The sequence below is a fragment of the Pseudonaja textilis genome, chromosome Z (genome assembly GCF_049901715.1).
Source record: "Pseudonaja textilis isolate UNSWEBS1 chromosome Z, rPseTex1.2, whole genome shotgun sequence".
Classification (NCBI taxonomy): Eukaryota; Metazoa; Chordata; class Lepidosauria; order Squamata; family Elapidae; genus Pseudonaja; species Pseudonaja textilis.
Window position 1 is genome coordinate 94,441,538 of NC_142008.1, and position 20,785 is coordinate 94,462,322.

The 20,785-nt window shown below is 39.1% G+C and overlaps 1 protein-coding gene across 4 annotated transcripts in view; it reads right to left on the bottom strand.

Moving 5' to 3' along the window:
* The window catches only part of PRR29 (proline rich 29), a 614,550-nt gene that overhangs the window by 20,507 nt on the left and 573,258 nt on the right, over window positions 1-20,785 (bottom strand). For 2 of the 4 annotated variants that reach the window (XM_087918469.1, XM_026720527.2), the window contains exons 6-10: window positions 17,291-17,444; window positions 15,557-15,648; window positions 12,379-12,458; window positions 9,485-9,553; window positions 5,098-6,061 (exon numbers count right to left, since the gene is read on the bottom strand). In XM_087918469.1, coding sequence (XP_087774595.1) covers window positions 5,960-6,061; window positions 9,485-9,553; window positions 12,379-12,458; window positions 15,557-15,648; window positions 17,291-17,444 — 497 coding nt within the window. In that variant the 3' untranslated portion in view covers window positions 5,098-5,959. Of the gene's footprint in view, window positions 1-5,097; window positions 6,062-6,587; window positions 6,663-9,484; window positions 9,554-12,378; window positions 12,459-15,556; window positions 15,649-17,290; window positions 17,445-20,785 lie in introns of those variants that run through there. The other 2 variants (XM_087918468.1, XM_087918467.1) reach the window with 2 other exon arrangements.

Genomic DNA, 20,785 nt, shown 5'->3' on the forward strand with positions numbered 1-20,785 from the left:
ATGGTGGCCCGGGCAGGGCTGAAGAGATCGATTGTCTCCAGTGGAGGAAGGCAACACCAGGGAGAGCACCAAACCCTTGTCCCCCAGAGGAGCCTTGTCATCTGCTGGTGACCAAGTGCTAAAACAGGACCTTCCTTCCTTCCTTCCTTCCTTCCTTCCTTCCTTCCTTCCTTCCTTCCTTCCTTCCTTCCTTCCTTCCTTCCTTCCTTCCTTCTTTTTCCTTCCCTCTTCATTCTCCTTCCTTCCCCTCTTTTCTTCTTTTTCCTTCCTTGCTCTATTTCCATCTCCCACCCCCAGCCTCAGTTTTCGCTGACAGAGGGCTGCAGGAAGCTGTCCAGGGTGAAAACAGGCCCTGGGATGGCTGTGTGCAGCCCTCCCAAGCTCTCTTTTCACTGGCAGAGAAACTGCGGGCCAGTCTTTTGCCCACAGATCCAGACTACGGGCCTTGAGTTTGACACCCCTTGTCTAAATAAACAATCCAATAAAAAGGGCATGCAGGAAATTTTAACAGTCAGCCTTGAGTTTTAATTCTCACAGGCTTTAAAATTGATTTTAAAAAAATCAATTTCATCAAACTATATTGTGTATATCTCCCCATTTCACTTATAGAATCAGAAAAAAAATGGTCTTTGCCCCCACCTGTGAGGCACAAGAATTTCCAATGGTCCACCTGCATCCTATGCCAGATGCAGCCAAGGGATGTCATTCTCCCTATTACTCTCTTGTGCTGTATTATTCATTGATCTACCTGCATATAATTCTAGATTGCCTGAACCAACAAGGGCCTAATTACAGTAAAGGAGTGGCTTTCCATCAATGATCTGTTCCTGGAATGGGCAGTAAAATAACTATCATTCTTTGCTTGCACCATATGAATAGCAACATCCATATGAGGCCCTTGTAGAATAGATAACAGATAATCAGAGTTGGAAGGGAGCTTGTAGGTCATCTAGTCCAACCCCCCCCCCAAACAAGCGGGAGACCCTACACCATTTCTGACAAATGGCAGTCCAATCTCTTCTTGAAAGTCTCAAGTGATGGTGCTCCCACAACTTCCAAGGGCAAACTGTTCCATTGGTTGATTGTTCTCACTGTCAGAAAGTTTCTCCTTGTTTCCAGATTAAATCTCTCCTTGTTCAGTTTCCATCCATTATTCCTTGTCTGGCCTACAGGTGCTTTAGAAAATAGCTTGACCCCTTCCTCTCTGCGGCAGCCCCTCAAATATTGGAAGACTGCTATTATGTCTCCCTGGTCCTTCTCCTTACTAGACTAGCCTAGCCCCATTTCTGCAACTGTTCATTGTATGTTTTAGCCTCCAGTCCTCTAATCATCCTGGTTGCTCTTCTCTGTACTTTTTCTAGAGTCTCAATATCTTTTTTATTATGTGGTGAACAAAACTGGATGCAGTACTCTAGGTGTGGTCTTACTAAGGCTTTATAGAGTGGTATTAGTACTTCCCTTGATCTTGATTGTATCCCTCTGTTAATACAATTTAGGATTGCATTAGCTTTTTTGGCTGCTGTTGCACACTGTTGGCTCCTATTGCTGGTTGTCCACTAAGACTCCAAGATCCCTCTCATAGTCACTGCTATTGAGCCTGGTTTCACCCAGTCTATGTGTACTTTTGGTTTTTCTTGCCTAAGTGTAGGATTTCACTTTTCTCTACATTGAATTTCAGAAGTGAATAAAATTTGTGGAATAAAAGCCTGAACTTTTAATTCATCGTGGAAAGGTAGTCAGACTATGAACAAAGAGCCTCTTTATAATCTAGCAATATATCATCTATTTAAATAAGTGTTACAGTAACATATGGATAATAGGAATTCATCAAAAAGTCCTCAGCAAAGTGATATAAAGTGATATACTCAAAGGTGTGTTTTCAAAAGGAAATTTCCTTATGGAAAAAAATATAGTCCAGTTGCCTTTGAGACAATCTGACCCGGATGACTGAGAATCTCCATAGACATAAAAGGTTTAGTTTGGAAGTGGAAATTGTATGGTAAGACCACCTCATTTTTACTGTAGAACAGAGCTGTCAAACTCCCGTCCCATGAGCCAGATGCGTCAAGCGTTGGCCACGCCCGGTTTAGCAAAGGGGAAAAAAGTCCCGATAGGTCACGCTGAAGCCATGTTTGACACCCCTGCTATAGAATCTTGAGACACACTTTTGGGCAGTGTTCTCAGTCATGTTTTGTTGAGTTCCAAATATAAGAGAGAAGTGGGATCCATTTTTAGAAGCCTTTTCACACACCTGTTTCTCCAGTTTTAGAAGTAAAGCCAGCCTGCTAGCACTGACTGCTCCACTTGCTTCCAGATATGATCCAAAGGAGGGTCCAATGTAAAAGCAAAGTAGAGACTAGGAGATGGCATTTCATCTCTTACAGATTGAGGAATTTACAATTAGCATATCCTTCAAATATCTGGCATCTGAAGTTGTCTGAAATGCCCCCTCCCCGCTTAGGATGTTATTTTCTTAAAAGTTACATTAAGGAAGTATTGGCATTTCTGTAATTGGACAGGAATGTTTTGTAGATTGAATTCATAGTTACCTATTTTGCAAATTCCTCTTTTATTTAATGTTTTGCTTGGCATTTTTCTAAAGCCAAAGTTGATCACTGAATAAACGACCCACTTTCTTGAAATGGATTTAAATCTACTCCGTGAAGAGACACTTTAGAAACAGAACAAATTCTCTTTCTTTCCTGATTTTTGAGTCATAAGAAGATGGCATTTTAGACCCAATTATCTATTAATATATTACATGGGATCAACATGGGGAAGTGGCCTTTTTTTTTCATTGTGCTTAGTCTGCAATGTAAAGACAATGAAGATAAATGGACATAGCTGAATTCTTTTGACAGCTACACTGAAATCTGACTTTAGATTTTGCTGCTGTTATTGTTGGATAGAGCTGTGGTAGAATGAAAACAAAATCCTGCTAATTGGCTCGGAATTGGATGTGGCATCTCACAGCAGTGCCTATCCTCAGCTTTTGATTTGCTTGACTGGAATGCTTATGCCTGAGAGAAAAGAGAGGGGGAGGGAAGGAGGGAGAAAGAGAGAGGAGGGGAGAGAGAGAGGGGGAGGGAGGGAAAGGGATGAAGGGAAGAAAGGGAGATAGAGTAAGGGAAATAGAAAGTTCTATAAGTACTGTAAAACTAACCAGATTATCTTTTGATTAGCTGGCAAGGCACCAGAGGGAAGGGGGAAGCAGGAAGCCATCTTGATCTTGCTGCCCCACGCTGTATTCCTCTGGCCCTTTTATGACCTGACAGCACCCAAAGACCCTTTCACTAGGAGGGACTATTCTTGTCACCTCCATCACCATGTCACCTTTTATACTGTTTTGGCAAAGACTTGAACCAGAGACTGATTGCCAACAACAACAAAAAAGGAATAATATGCCAGATATAACGCTAAAAGCGTGTAACTATGTATTCCTTCTTGTAAACGCCCCCCCTCCCCCCCCCCGCCACCAATTTTGCCTGGTTTCAAGATATATGGCTCATCCTCATCTCATAAATTTGGAGGTGAGATGATGTAATTTCTGTGTTTAAAAGTGATGTTCCCATGGGACCCTTAAAAGCAGAGACGTTAATATTTGCAGAAAAACATGATTGCAAAAGGATGCATTGTTATGCAAATGCCAGCATTACAGGATGTCATTCAGTGTTTACAGTACATGATGATGTCACACACATCTCAGCATTGGCCTTTTTTTTTTTTTTTTTTGCTCCCCAGTCTCTTCTCCATCCCATGGAAAAATGTTTACTTCTTTAGCAATAACGTAGCATATATCATAGTTAATAGATTCCTTCAGAGCCAAAACCATGTTCTGTCTTTGACAGGAATAAGGATTCACCTCTGGCTCGTGGCCACACTTACACTTCTAGTGAAGTTGTTTTGCAACTGCTCTCAGTGAGATCATCATAAGCATGCTAGTTTTATTCTCCCCTGGAGATAATTTGCATTCCAAGTAGCTTTGACTCAGAATGGATGTTAACACCATTCACTGATCATATTCTCATTGAGCAGTCATTAGGGAACTCTGTATTGTATAGAAGGTGCTTCGGTGTAGATCCTGCTGAAACTTATAAAATAATAAAACCCACAAGGGTGGGTGTAGTTGGCTCTCACACAACCAGGAAGATGTCATTAGTTAGCAGTAACATCACTGTGTCTGGCTGCAGGACTGCTCAGAAAAAAAAATGGATAAAAAGCAACCAAAATGCTAAAACAATGTGACATCAGATTTTGCAGAGTAAGTCTGTTTCATTAGATACCTCCAGTATACTGTGATTCAAATATGCACATATTTAACCGAAGGCATCGATGGAAATAGAAAACACTGGGGTTGGAAGACAATAAAATGCAGAAGATGCAGACAATGATAATTTCATTCTTGTTTAGGGCATTTACATTTCCAGTCTGTCGAGTGACAAAGATACTATATATTTCATTGATCAGTTGATACATATAGAGTCTCAGTATTTATTTTAGGATGAGCATTACAGAACTTAATAGCATCATTCATAACATGAATGAACTATTACTTATCTTCCGATGTCACTTATGCCATTGTTTAAAAGTACTACTTTACTACATTCTGAATAGGATACACAGATCAGTTTCTACACAAAAGACAAATGTGCAAATAATACCCCCATAATTATAATTGCTTGAATCTTCTGCATTTAGCTTCCATTTAACTACTTGTTATAGAAATGTATATATAATCTATCTCAAGATAATATTGTAGAGATATTATAAAATATAGTCCATAAAAATTGTGTAGTTTACCTTAACAGGATGATTGGGCACATCATACCCTGAACTGTAAACTAGCCATCCATGTTGTGACTTAATATGTTGTATGAATATAGTTTGTGTGATTATTTTACATGTATTGTTCAAGGCAAAGATCTGGGCCCAGTCAATGGTCTACGACTTATACAATCTACCAGAGTTATCACTCTGGAAACTGCTAAAACATTGCTTATAAACAGTCTAAAATGTTTTATTTTTACTCTTTTTAACATTGATAGTTCCCAAGTTGTAGTAAAACATCCACAGAGGTGGAATAAGCAGAAATGACAGTTTATCCCCTTCCACAAGATCACCTTTAATAGTGCTGTTAAGAATGAGGAAGCAGGGCAAGTCAGAAAGGTAACTGGACCCCACATCCCCCAATCCTGGGAAACACATATGTTGCATTACACGCCAATCTAGACAAGACAGTAGCTGTATGGCTAACTAGTGTCAATGGGGCTGTTGCGTTCGTGGGTGCCTGCATTTAAGAAGTGGTCTATAATGGTAGGTAAGGTGAGTCATTCTATTTGAGCATGCTCACCTTGGTCATCAAAGATCTGGCTCACCCAATGATTTGACCAGAACTTTTGGGACCCTGTCACATTTAGCATACAACAAAAAAGAATGGTGACCCTCAGAAATGGACCATTGCTTGTTTCTAATTCAGCAGTGATGTTGTTAAATAATGGTAAACTCTTGAGCAGGAAAGTCTGTGCCATAACCTCCACTTTCGTTGTGGCAAAAGAAAAAAGAAAAAGGGAGCAGTTGTTGGATGGAGACATGGCTTGTAAGGAAAAAGAGAGACTGCCATCAAAAGGACTGGCATGCAGACTTCTTTTGTATAACTTGTAGGCTGTCTATGAAAGAATGATTCCTTGGTCATCATACTTCTCCAGTTCAGAAACTGAGATGTGTTGTCTGCTGGTGGAAATAAATCTTGCTCCTTCCTATACCTCCTCCACTCATCCTGGTAGGACAGGCTGATACAACTGAGTCCATGAAATCTTTCACTGATTTTGGCAAGAAGAGAGAAAGAGAACAATTGGATGCATAGTGAATTCCTCAGTGGTTCCCCCACCCTGTTAGTGAGCCTGAGTAGGATTCCCTGGCTTTTGTAGTTTCTGCCATCCATAGTGCTGAGGAAGCATTGTCAGCACACAATTTCTTCCAACGTGCCAAGTGTTGTCTGCAGTGGGACTGTCACAGTGTGGCTTGTGGGAGCAGAATGGTTTGACAAGGGCTCACACCTGCTCTGTGAAGAGAAAAAGGGAAGACGACCAAAGGAGAATAAGTGGACAAGTCCATTCTTCAAATCTTCCTTCAATTAAGAACTCACTAAACAGTTTTAGGCAGCCATTCTTCTTTTGGCCTTACCTGTCTGCCTCCAAGATAACAGTATTGGCATAGCTTGCAGAGATACAATATTGTAGGAGCTTTGCTATGCTAGGCTTTATTAAAATCACTATAAGGGGTTTTAATATCCTACTAAAATAGGCCAAAAAGATAGGCATTTCAAGGATATAAATAGAGCTGATTTCCCATTTATATTAAGCTATTCACCTCATATTTTTTCTCAAGTTGTGATAAAATTCAGATCTGATGGCTTCAACACCAGCTACTCCTCCCCGCATTCCAGCCAGTGTTTATTTGTTTACTGTCTTGATTGTTAAATTTTATGGAGAATGTAAAAGCTTGCATACTATTCTGCAACTTCTGACTTGTCCTAATAAATTGCCTAAACATGACGGTTCTCAAAATACAAGTGTGTTTCAACCTACCATTTTCAAATGGTGAATCCTGAAAGCCCCAAGGAAAAATTCAGAAAGGGTTTTGATGGCTGAGGGAATCACATTCTGTATTTGTACGGACATGACTTATTAATGACACAACATATATTTGAGCAAAAATGCATGAACGCATGCATTTAAAATGTTTAAATCTTGTTCATATTGGTATTGGAGTTACAACACTTCTTTAATTTATCTCATTAAAATCAATGGAATGTGAAAGAATTTAGTTTGGGCTAGGTTTATATACACCTATGCACATGCACATGCATGTAGAAACACACACAGACACACGCACACAAATGAAGACAAATATCTGTGAAGCTTGATATTGGAAACAATTACACTTTGAAATTTGAAATAGGATTCATTGGGGGAGGGAGAGAGTGTAAAATTTTGAAAAGCAATTTTTTTAGAATTTCAAAAACTAAAGTCACATGCCTTCTTAAACCCAATTAAAAATACTCCCAAATAAAGATTGGATTGTTTTGCAATTGTTTCCTCATAAATGAATTCTGTTAAGTTCAATAGAACTTACTCTCAGATAAGACGTACACAAGATTACAATATCCAATTAATTTCACTGTTTTTGTTGCATAAAAAGAATCACTCTTTGAAGCCGATAAGGTATGCTTAGAGGGGCGCGGTGGCCAAGCAGTTAAGACGTTGGGCTTGTTGACCGGAAGATTGGCAGTTTGAGACCAAGTACTATGTGACAGAGTGAGCTTCCATTACTGGCCCCAGCTCCTGCCAACCTAGCAGTTCAAAAGCTTGTAAATGCAAGTAGATAAATAGGTACCACTTCGGTGGGAAAGTAACAGTGTTCTGTGTACCTTCGGCACATAGTCATGCTGGCCACATGACCATAGAAGCGTCTTCGGACAATGCTGGCTCCTTGGCTGTGAATCGTCGGAGATGAGCACCACCCCTTAGAGTCAGACACGACTGGCAGGGGAAACCTTTACATTTACCTTTTAAGGTATTCTTAATTTCTTTCTTGCAATGATGACAACTGTAAGATTGCTAAACCCCTGCCTATAACAAATCAGGTTGTTAGAAGAGGAGGGAAAGGAGCAGGAATATTGCATCTGGGCTGTAAAAATCCAGACCAAAAACCAATAATGGCAGCAAATAGTTAAAATTTCTGGACATCTGATAATTATCTGGAGTTTTGCACACCAGATTTGGTAGCCTACCAAGGAGACATATGTATCTCTTTTTCTTTTACGATGCACTTAAAACAAACGAAAAGCAAAACAACTAACCAACAATAAGATGCCTTCCCAGTGAAAGTCAAATATTTTGAATAAGGCAGACTTCTAACTAATAGACTAATAACATATTTTGAAATAAATTTGTGAAGCAATAAGATAAAGTGGACATGTGGGCACACTTCCGATCTGCAGCATTTATTTTGTTGATTATGAAATCAGTCAATTGAAGCTAGTAAGAAAAGTCTCATTTTGAAATCGGAGGTGGAATTAAATGGCCATTGGCATTCAGGGACTTGATTTAAAAAGACTAATTTTAATTGTTTTTCTATTCCTCACCCATTTCCTATTAGTAATGTTTCTACCTCTTCTAATCCCCTCAACAATGCTGTCTGAATGTTCATGTTTGTCAACCTCAAAAGACAGCAACATACATGGAACATCAGGAGCTAATCAGGTTTTCACCTTTTCCCTTCAATGGGAGACTCCAAAGAATATCGTGCTATTGGTATCTAATGCACTAAGCCAGGGGTCTCCAACCTTGGCAACTTTAAGACTTGTGGACTTTAACTCCCAGTGTTCTTCAGCCAGCTTTCTGTGAGTTGAAGTCCGCAAGTCTTAAAGTTGCCAAGGTTGGAGACCCTTGCACTAAGCAATAATCCCCCTCACACTCGTATAGCCACTGTCCATGCAAAAAGGAAATAAAATAAATTGTATAATAAACAGTAAGCATTAAAATTTTCCAAAAGCTTTCTACATGCTTTGCTTCCATTCCTCTGCGACATTTAAAAAACCCCTGTGAGCTGTGAAGGTGAAATGCTGCCATGCCTGCAATTTTGCAATCAACTAAAAATGGGGGTGGGGGAGAGGGGGAATTTTAACCAATATATATAGGGAGAAACAAGCTCCAGGCACAGAACTTCTATTGGCTGGGGCGGAGTGGGGTGCGGGAGCCTAAGATCCAGGGCAACTCAAGAGTTCTGCCAATGGGAAAATGTATTCCCTACAAGTTTTGCAGAGTCTTAGTAATTCAAAGGAAATGTCCAATTTTGCAGCAATTTTCAATAAATCAGAGGAGTATCAGAAAAAAAATGAATCAGTTGCCTTAAGAGAAGGTGATATGGAATCAATCAGGATCAGAGCTAATCACAAAGTGATGCAAAATGGTAATATTGAATGGCTCTCAGGAATCCACCTTTTGGAAGGTTTCTTCGTTTAAGCAGCATTACATAGGGCAGAAATCGGATTTACTATTCAGAAATCCCTGCCAAGCCAATGCAAGTCAACTAGAGATCTAGAATTAAAGCTATCCAGAGCTAACTTATGCCCATCCCTTATTTAATTAACAGATGACCATTTGCTCCAGAGCTCACTCAGAACTTTTTTGTCAAGCCAGAAGTCAATCTGTACAATGTGAATTTAAAAAAGGACCCTCTGAGTAAATGCAAATGACTTTGCCTTCTGCATAAGAATAACTACAAGAAGCTGCTGCATCTGAGGTTGGAGAGTAAACTACTGAAGCAGAAAGCATAAACTCGAGGCCCAGTGCCACTCTGTGCAGAAATTAAGGTCATCTCCCCTGCCAGATTGAAAATAGACTCTGCCAAGGAATATGTCAATGTGCTATATGTTGGCTTCTGCTTTGGTGAGTCCTGGCAGGGATGTGGGCCTACTTACCACATTCTCATCATGGCTCCCGTCTTCTTCCTCTGGGCCAAGAAGATCAAACAGTTTCTCTTTGATCAGCTAAAAGAAACAGGAGAAAAGATAAGATTCTCAGTTGCAGCAAAAATCTGATACATCCCAATCCTCTGGCAGCAGAAAGAGAGGTCCTCTTCTTTACATAGCACTGTGCTGGATTAATTATTTATTCTTAATCCACCTAGTAAATTCAGGGCACCGAAGCCTGTTTGCATAAGAAGTCTGACCCAGTACTCTTTTTTGAATTTAAAAATTTATTTAGCTTTGTTCACCTACTTCTAAGGCAGCTCTTGCTTTCTTAAAGTCTAGAAATACATTTTGTTTAAAAAAAGTTAAAAGGAACAATGCTAAGATTTAATTTTAATGTTGTAAAATTCTTCTTTCCATACTGCAACTCTCACGAGGGCAATTTTCAGCAAACGATTATTATCTTAGTTTAGGATTACTTTCCAGAGATAATTATATTGCTCTAACCAGGAAAAACAAGGGAGGGGGGAAAACATGTTTCAAAGCCCTGCATTTGAATTATCTCAGAGAAAGACAGATGTTGCAGGGCAAACCTGTATGCAAAATAGATTCTCTTGCCAAATTCAACCAAGTGAATCATGCTATGATTTTCTAATGTGTTACCAGAAACTGCTTTGTTTAACAGGCCCTAAATTGTATGCACTGGGGAGGTCCTATCCTGTACTATGCTTGAGCATCCAACTAACTGCAGTCCAGGAACAAGACCTGAAAACGGATAGACTAGTATTGATTCATTTTTGCCTTTGCTTGCAGGGATGCCAGTCAAAAGGCAAGCTTAAATTCTACTTTTGGGGGGGCTGGTTGTATGTCGTAAAGTTAGGGTGCTTTGGCTACTGATACATCTTACCCCAACCCTAAACTGTATCTTTTTGAGAATTCCCCAGTCTGGAGAGAGCCAGCCGTAGATGTGGCAACCAAGATTCCAAATCACTTTTTCCTTCCAAGGTTTATTTGTTATTCACTTCTTTTTTTAAGTTAAATGTATATCACACTTTCTCCAGGATCCTAAGCAATGTGTAGCACAGTCTTCCACAAGAATAACACACAGTGAGGCTTGAAAGGGAGCTACTTCTGAATGTAAGAATCCCTGCTTTTCATAGAGTAGATTCCAGGCTCAAGTCCCAGCATCTCCATGCAAAACACTCTTTTGTTCCGGACAATAATGAGCAAACTACACCGATCAAGCTTGCAGAAAGGAATCCTTTGTGAAAGCCGGTGTGATGTTGGCATTAAGGTGCTGCATGCGGATAAGGAAAACCCAGATTCGATCACTCTGGGCCAGTTTCTATCTCTTTCCCTTTCTCTCTGCATAACCTGATACCTCTGACAGGGAAAACATGCGGATCGTGCTATTTGCTCTTGTTGGCAGTGGGCATCCAGAAGAAGAAGGAAAAGCACCCTCAAACCAGCAGTGTTAGCTTAGAAAACAGGTAGCAGTTGCTTTCTGTTCGTGCTGCAACCCCTCTCCCCTTAATCAGCAAATGTGAGCAAATGTTAACAGCTACCAGCCTATCAAGGCACATGTTTCCTTATAATAACTCTGCAAAGCAGGAGTGGATAATCCACGGGCTGCTTAGAGCCCCTGGATACCTTTTCCTGTCTCTCTCTCTCTGGACAGATGCGATTTTCTGATGCCAACTGATGAAAAGCAAAGATAAAAACTGCTTAATCCTTCAGATAGGTTTAACATACCCAAAGTTTTCATAACAGCCCCAACCCAAACCAGATAAGATATTAGGCTGTGGTCCTGTGTGTGTGTATGCGTGAGCGTGTGTATGTGTATATGTATGTATGTGTATACACACACACACACACACACACACATATATACATACATACACACATATCGTGTTTCCCCCAAAATAAGACCCTGTCTTATATATTTTTTTTTGCCACCCAAAAGGCACCAGGTCTTATTTTCAGGGGATGTCATCCACTGACTAACCTCACTTTTGCGTGTCACCCTGACCTCCTTTTCACTGTCAGAGGCCTTCAGGAACTTCTTCTTTGACCAGCAAGGTTTTCCTGAAGGCCTTTGCAGCCAATAACAGAGCACTGGATCAATCCAGAGCATTTTTATCAGCTACAGAGGCCTTCAGGAAAGCCTTGCCAGCCTTGCTGGCTGCAGAAGAAATGGGCCAACAAGGCAGGTGTCGGGATGGTGCAAGGCCTGGCTACAACTGTCCAAAGGTAAGTAGTAGGGCAGCCCCACTCTCCCATCCCAACCCTAGCTTAATTTTTATCTGTACACTCTGGAGTGGGTGCATTCTTAATTAGGGCTTATTTTGGGGGCGGGTAGAGCTTATATTGGGCACATGTGTAAAAATCAAGCTAGGACTTACTTTCAGGGTAGGCTGTATTTTGGGGAAACACAGAAATATATCTCTGTGTGTGTGTGTGTGTTGAGTACCCAATTCAATGAGTTTCAAAGCGGTTGAGTACCACACACACACACACACACAAATCCATGTAAACATAAAATGTGTATTTAATGTCTTACTCAGGTGCTTTTTTAGTTAAATTAAAATGCATACTAGTCTGTGTGCGTGCAGAAAGATATAGTGGAAATAGTTTTAGGATAGCATCAGGATGTGTACTACTGTTCTAGAGTCAAATTTATATTATAAACCTTGGTATTTTTGAACCTTGTAGAAGAAATGTAAAATTTGGTGATTAGATTTTGTGTTTCAAGATTTCAAAATGTATGTTCAGAAAACAAAGATAGCAGAGCTTATTATACTATTGGATCAAAGTAGGCCCATGGATGAAATCTGTTCTTTCAACCCCTCAACGTGAAAATACATGGCCTTATTTACTACTTCAAGGAAAAGGCTGCAACTTACCTCATAAATATAGTCAAATACTTCCAAAATAGTGAGGATACTAGCACCAATAAAAAGACCCATCTGACCCCCAATATCACCTGGGGAAGAAAGTGAAAAAAAACCAGAAATAGATGTTTTAATCTTGCATTTTAATGCACATCAAAGTAAATTGCTTGGACTGGAAATAAGGCCCCTCAGCTAAGTAAACGAAAATCTATTTTGAGCATTTCTATGCTATCTGTAAAGAAAAAAGAATGCCTCCTCTTCCTCCTGCATGGAATTCCAGATCACATATCCCTTATTAGAAGGATAGAGCAGGGGTCGCCAACCTTTTGGACCTCAGGGACCACCAAACTCATAATTTTAAATCCCGCAGACCACTAATATGAATTTTGACTGACGGTGGCTTGCTGATGTTGTGGGAGAGAGAGAGAGATCCGATTTAACCTTGGAGGGCTGGCGGTGATGTTCTCTCTCTTTCTCCCTCCACCCCCCTCTCTCACACACACACATACAGGTCTCTCACACTCCCACCCCCTCCAAGACAGCCACATTCCTAACCTGCTTTTCAGCTCCATTCTCAGGGGGAGAGAGAAAGAGACAGACAGACAGACAGTATTCTGCTATCCCAAATAAAGAACGATCGATCGGTAGGAAAACAGGGTGGGGGATTTTCCTGCAGACTATTTTTGGGGTTTTTCCAGGGTCTTTGGATCACCGGATACCGTTTCCAGATCCATTCTCAGGGCGGGGAGAGAGAGAGAGAGAGAGAGAGAGAGAGAGAGAGAGAGAGAGAGAGAGAGAGAGAGAGAGAGAGAGACAGACACTTTTGGCTTCATGCAAGGAAAGCAGCAAGTCTTTCTTTCTCTCCCCCAAACTCCACCAGAAATGAGTCTTTGCCAGTGTAGCCTCTTAGAGCAGGATGCCTTGCAGGGTCCCAAAGACTCATTTCTGGTGGTGTTTGGGGGAGAGATAGAAAGACTTGCTGCTTTCCTTGCATGCAGCCAAAAGCAGAAGAAGAAGCAGAAAGAAGCAGCCTGGTGGCCAGGCGAGGTGCATGGGGCAAGTAGAGCAGGTTCCCCCCTCCGTCCTTTTCGGCCTCCCCTCACTACCTCATGTTGTTCGCAATGCAAGCGATGCAAGCCTTGTGTTCCCATGGGCCATGTGGGCGGTGCAGCCTTGTGTTCCTGCGCAGCCTGGATTAATTGCTTTGGGGGGGAGTGCTTTGGGGGCGACATTTCTGTGGACCACCCAAATTTTCTCGCAGAGCACCAGCAGGCCACGGGCCACTGTTTGGCAACCACTGGGATAGACCATTTCTTTTTCAAAACCAAGATCCAGAGCAATGCAGTTTTTAGATTTCCAATTACAGCTATGTAAGTAAACTCTGCATTGATTGGCTCCTGGGACAAAATTAAAGCCACTCTTCTCCTCTTCATTAGAGTTTCAACTTACTTTCGCCAACATTCCAGATATGATCATTCCTGGTCCTACTCTTATTCCTATAGTACTTCCCTCTTCCCCAGTTTAACAAAGAGTTAAACTAAATCAAACTGCCAGGTGCTTGAACATAATGCCTCATTTTAGCAGGTCAAAAGCCTACCCAAAGCAAGATCTCAGTGCACAGGATAAAGACATAAAGACTTATGCCAGGATTGCCATAAGGTATTAGTGTCAATTAAAAAAAATAAATGAAAGAGTTTGGATTAAAGAAAAGAAGTAATAAAAGAAAAAAAAACCCTACAGTTGTTGCAGAAGTGTATGCACACAAACATACCCCCTTCTTTTTCCTGTCATTATCACAGTTGATCTCTATACAAACAGGAAGAAATCTCTGGTTATTGTTTAGAAAATAAAAGGCTTACATCTCCATGACAACAGGGGATATGATTAAATGCAGCCAACAAAGGCTTTGGACACACAAACCAAAACTCAAACTCTTCTTTTCACTCATGCAAGGTTTGGGATTTGACTTCCTAAGTATTTATTAGGTAGATGGATGATAAACCAGAGCTTCTATCATGGCAACCCATATTTTCTCATCTTCTTCAATAGTGTTGCTGGTTCTATGATTTGAGGTGCAATCCCATAGTTAGGATACCTAAATAAGGGCCAGACGATTTTGAAAGAGACTTGATACATTAATGGAAATCCAAATAACAAATATTTCAAATATAGCAACAGAGAGATATGTCTCCTTTAAGAGATCGGTGCAATCCTGTATTAGTCCAAGATCTGATGCAAGAAATCTCCCTGTTATGGATTCTAGTCTCATCTTTCTTTGCCTGCTTGGCAAAAAAATGAAGTTTCATTTTTGTTTTATTATTTTCCTTTATGGTTTCATTATTTTCTAAGAACCGTAGCCTCCTTGCCATCTCAAACATGCCTTATTGTGCCTTAATTAAGAAAGCTTCACATCAAGACTGGATAAGGCCCAAAAAAGAAAATAAGAATAGCGGACATGGACGATACTCTTCTGATAGATAGATTTACTTTGAATATTTAAAGTTGTGCAAGCAGATAGATCTTCATTTTCCAACGTTCCCATTTTGCCTGCACAGACTGGCATAAACTTCATGAATTCATACTATGATTCTGAGCTGGTGGAATCAAGGTTTTTCTGAGCTCAGCATAGAAGCCCCATAATAATGCAGGTATAGTCCTTGATTTGTAACCATTTATTTAGCGACTGTTCGAAGTTACCACAACACTGAAAAAACTGACTTAACAATGGGTCCTCACACTCATAACCACCATAGCATCCCATGTGATCAAAATTAAGTACTTACGATGAGTGCAGGGTCATGTGGTAAAAGTGGCAAAAAAGGTCGTAAAATTGGCCGTGACTCACTTAACAATTGCCTTGCTTAATAATGAAATTTCTGGTCTCAATTGTGATTGTGCGTTGAGAACTACCTATAGTCCAGAGTGTAGGCCAGTGATGGTAAAGACTCCTGGATCAGATTTATTCAGCGGTCAAAGTAATAAGGAGAGCCATTTGCTGCCTATAGCATTTCTTAAGGGCTTGTTGGGTTTGTCTCTCTCTCTCTCTCCCTTTGCCCATGTTGCTTTGTTTCTGTTTCCTGTTGTTCCTTGCCAACTGACAGGAGTTCCCTGGGATTAGTTCATGGGGCTGACCTCCATATTGTTTACAAACTTCAACCATGTTGTGTATATGCACAGAATATTTACTCACCAAGTAACGCTGCCACTTCATATGCTTTCCTCTGCTCAATGGTCTCATAGTTAAGAGCTTCGAAGAATATATCCAGTACAAGTATATTCTCCCTAAGAAAGAAAACAGGTAGCCCCGAGGACATCAACAAGAAGCAATTCACTCCTCGAGAGTAAGTAATTGGTGGAGAACATGCTAGTGTTCCCAGTGTGGTTCAACTGAAATTCGCAAATGGTGCAGAGGGTCCCATGTATCCCATTCCTCCCTTATAGTTTCTTGATAACCAGAACATTCACTCTTCACTTATCCACCCGCTTTTCTTGAATATTTGTTGCAAATGAGCAGGTGATTAAGAATAAAAACTGTTTATAGACAACCCTGATTCCCTTGGAGACTGAGAAGAAGAAGGATGCCACAAAGTCCCAGTAAATGATAGGAATGCTTCACTAGGTTTGATCTCCCTTCTCAAAACTGGCACTTTCTATATATGCTGGTGCTATAATTCACAAAATGCTTAAAATTACAGTCCTAGTGAATTGTGCCGTCTTTCTGTTTCCCACAATAAACAATGATATGGAGGCAGGGCTTTGGAGGCAGTAACTCTTTGAAGCTATTGCTATTCTCAAAACTGATAGTCAGGTGAACCATGCTAATAATTTTACCAATGGTCTAAAATATAGGTTTGGAGGCTGATTTGACTATTTGTACAAAGCTCTTTGGCTTCAAGGAATATTGATTGAAAAAAATAGTCTATCAGGATACAATAATTGATTGTATGGACTAAACCCAAGATACGATGTCCTATAAAATCTTGACTTCCAATATATCTGATCTAATCAGTGCAAGGACAGAACATTTGCATCTATTCTAATTTACTGATGGTTTTGACTGTGTACCGACTTCTGGATCTCCTGACCTTTAACTGGAGACTTTAGATTGTGTCTTCTATCTTTTTTTTTGATTAGGTACTTGCTTCTAGCACTGAATCTTGTTTGATACTCTAGAAACCCTAAATTTTTATGATTGAATTTGATTTCAAGTTCAGGTTGGTGGCTTATTTAGTAGCCTTAGTAGTGTTAGGAATGTAAGTCACCTAACAGTTATTTGGGTTGGAAATATATAAACTAGGATAGACATTTTAATACTGTATCTTTAAGAGAATGCTAAAACTGTAATTGGGTGTGGTTCTGCAAATGGCCATAAGATGGAGCCAGAAACCTGGGTTGTTTAGTCTCAAAGAAGTGTGTTTCCTTCTGTTGGAGAGTTTTGCCATTCCTCCTAAATGACTGTTACTGATTGTTGATATAAGTCTGTTACTGAACTGTTTTTTGATACTGGACTTTGATATTTGGATTATCCCTGAATTGAAAACTGACTGCTTTACCTATGAATGACTTGGACTGCTTGTTTGGACTTTGCTTAAATGTTTATTGGCAGTAAAAACCTACATTTACTGTACAGTGTATCTGTGTGCTGTTTGTGTGTTATTCTTCACCACTCTCACTACGTCTCCCTGTATGCGCTCATTCTCCTAACAGGGAATTACCTCAACAAATAGCAAATAATACCTCATGCTTCTGAAATTCTGAAATCTAACAAAGCTGGAAACTGATACCCAAATGAATCCCAAATGAGCAAATCCTAACTGATACTTGACAATAACCATGATAAAAAATTTTATTACACAACTTCCCTTTGGCTTACTTTACTTCATAAAATGATTTTTCCAGCCCTTTTAAAACCAGGATTACGTACGAGATATATTTCTCTGACTTGTTAAACTTCTTCTCAAGGTATTTAGCCGAGGTCTTGCTGGGGATCTTAACCATGGACAGTTCCTTGTTGTAACGGGTCAAATTGCATGGGGTTTGGCACTCACAATAATCATTTCCCTTTTCACCGAGAAGCACTGTAAGGCAAAGCAAGAACCAGATAGGTTGATGAGAGATTAAGCTAGACCTGCATTACATAACATGATGCCTTTTAGTTGTGGTTGACTATAATTCCCATGATCCCACCCAGGCAACATCAGAGGGATTATATGCTCATGAAATTGTAGAATATGCTTTTGGAGAAGGCAGATTTATACCCACACAATAATAGCTCGGGCAATGTCCCAAGAATGTTTTATGTAACTCATGGCAGAGATAGCTGGGAACCTATTGTTCTTCTTTCTGTTCACCAAAGACATTCATTGAAGTTCTATTATTAACAATCATAGCTAATAAAAGCCACTGATAGGGTAATCCATTATGAATTCTCTCCTCCTTTTAAAAAGTCTATCAAAAGTCCAATTTATATGCTGTAGTGATGGTGAGCTTGCTACCAGAAATAGCCTCTGCCTTCAAATTTTTTCTTTGCAGTAATATATGGAAACTTGTTCTTAAATTATACTCCACACTCAATTTTATGCAACTTTATAAATGAAACCGAAATTTACAAATTGTTCCATGTTATCTATATACCCGTGAAATATATATATTCTTAAGTTTTCGTGGGCATTTATATGTATGGTATTCAGCTTTGTTTGGGTATTTTCCCACGTCATTATAGTTGTGCTTTTAAAGTTGTAGCGACGTTTCAGCAAAATCTCACCTGCCATCATCAGGCTTCTGCATTGTGTTTGTCTGTGAGTCAGGCTTTCACAGATGAACACAATACAGAAGCCTGATGATGGCAGATGAGATTCTGCCGAAACGTCACTACAACTTTAAAAGCACAACTATAATGACGTGGGAAAATACCCCCCAAAAGCTGAATACCATACATAGAGATACCCACAAAAACTTATGAAAACAAATATACATATACATACATATATATATACATATATACATACACATACACACATACACATACACACACACATATGCATGTATGTATGTATGTGTATGTGTATATATATATATATATATATATATATATATACATACATACATACATATATATATATATGGTATTCAGCTTTGTTCGGGTATTTTCCCACGTCATTATAGTTGTGCTTTTAAAGTTGTAGCAACATTTTGGCAGAATCTCATCTGCCATCATCAGGCTTCTGTATAATGTTCATAAGAAAACACACACAAACACACATATATATATGTAGGTCTAGGTGTGTTTGGGTCTTTTCCCGTGTAAGATTAAGAGTATCTTGGTGACATTTCAGCAAGGTCCCACTCGCCATCCTCAGGCTGATGCTTTCGGCTTCATGCCAGTGCAAGCAGTGTGTGATCGGAGCTGCCGTCTCTCTATAAATACTGGTAGTGGGGGCTGGTGTGCTGGGCTGGTTGGCTGCGCTGCTGCCTCTTGATTGCTTGATGGAGTTGATGCTGGTATAATGGGCTGTGTGATGGCCTTGTGAGTTTTGTTGTGGAGATATCCTGGATCTTGTGCTGTAATCTGCTGGGTCATTTGTTTTGTAGTGATCTTTTTTCCATTAGCCTCTCATGGTTTTTTTTAAAAAATTTATTTGGGTTTTCACACACACACACACACACAAATACAAGTAAAATATCTTTTTTGAAAATAGCATGGTCCCGCGTTACACTTCTTTATACAGACACAAACTCAATTTCATACTCATTTTTGTGTTCAATTCTATATCTTATTACTATTTTGCATTTTCTATATAGTTTTCCCCCTCTTTTAATTTTCCCAACTTTATTTTGATTATCTCATCTCAATTCAAATCATTATATTTATACTTTTGTCTGTCCTGTTTCAATTTCATATTATCTTTTCTCATTAAATAATTTTTCTCCTGTAGTTACTAATTGGAGTATGATACTTTTATATCTTTTAATTTTATCCATTCAACTCTTATTTAAACTTCAGTCTATACCTTAAGGTTATAACATTCAATATAATACATAATACATAACTTCCAATCAAATTCTGCTTGGTACATTCTTAAAATACACACTATATTCTTTAAAAACGGATTATAAATATATGTAATTAAAACCCTCATTCCATTCTAATTCAGTTCTATCATTAATATTCATTAAAGTCTTAACATCTTTAATAATTCTTTTCAATTAAATATAATACCTCCTTGGGGACACGTATAATCTTTCCATAATTAATTTTTCCCCTATTTCTTTTCATTTATGTTTTATAAATCATTATATATTCATTTTATTACATTTATTTATTAACAAACATTCCACTAAATTACGATAATTATTTTATCCATCGTTTTAATCATACATTGTTTCATGTTTTCTGAAATTATTTCTATTTCTAATATAACAATACTATCTTATGTACCTTTGCAGAATCCCTTTTTCAATTAGATTTTCAGCCATTATCTCTAAATAGGCCCTGTTTCTCTATATCTTGTTTCTGTCCTTTATAACTTCTTTTCCTTTCTTTCTTCCCTCTCTTCTTCTCCTTCCCCTTTTTACCCCCTTGTCTCTCTACTTCCAATTCTCTCTTCTGCATTTCCCTCTTCTGTTGCTTTCTAATTTTATACTTATTTTTCAAACTATTCTTTTTTGGGGTTGTTTTTCTAAATCTTAAACTTTTCATTCTCTTTCCCCCCTTTTCTCCGCCCCCCCATAAAATTACTTGTTCATTAAATTCATTACTTGTTCATTCATTTCTTGTTGTTTCTCATAGTTCCAAATCTCCATTTCTAAGAATTGAAATACGAAGCCAAAAAACCTCTCCCTTCTTGTGCATCTTCTTTGTACTTTTTAAGTTCCATTTTTAGTTCTTCTAAAAGTGGTGCCATTTTCAACACTTTTAAACAACCACCCGATTGATTTTAGTCATTCAAATGCAGTAACCAAAAATCCAGAAGTCACTAAGTAATCCAAATATTCCCGAGCTGTTTCTTCTTACTTCTTTTTTCACCTACTCTTCCTGGGGTTTTACTATTTTGTTGCCATGTTTCAGTTAAAATGGATCTTTTAGAAGTCTTGTTGAGATGTTACTGTAAGTTCTTTTTAATTCCAGGCAGTCTCCTCCCTTCCAGATCCTGCTCTTTTATTCTTTTTCTCTCCTTTCCTGCTTTCAAAAGCTTTTAAGTATCCAGAAATCTTTATTATCCCTTTGACATTTTATTTTCAGCTTAAATGCCTATTGATGTCAAAGTGGATTTTTTTTCCAATTTCTTGCTTAAGTGTCTTGGCTGTCAGTATAGGGAAAGGAAGAGGAGAAAAAAAACCAAATCCTTTCCCTTTTCTCTCTCCTTCGCTGCTTATAGATCTTCTTTGGGAACAGTGTTATTTTTTTTAATAGTTTAAA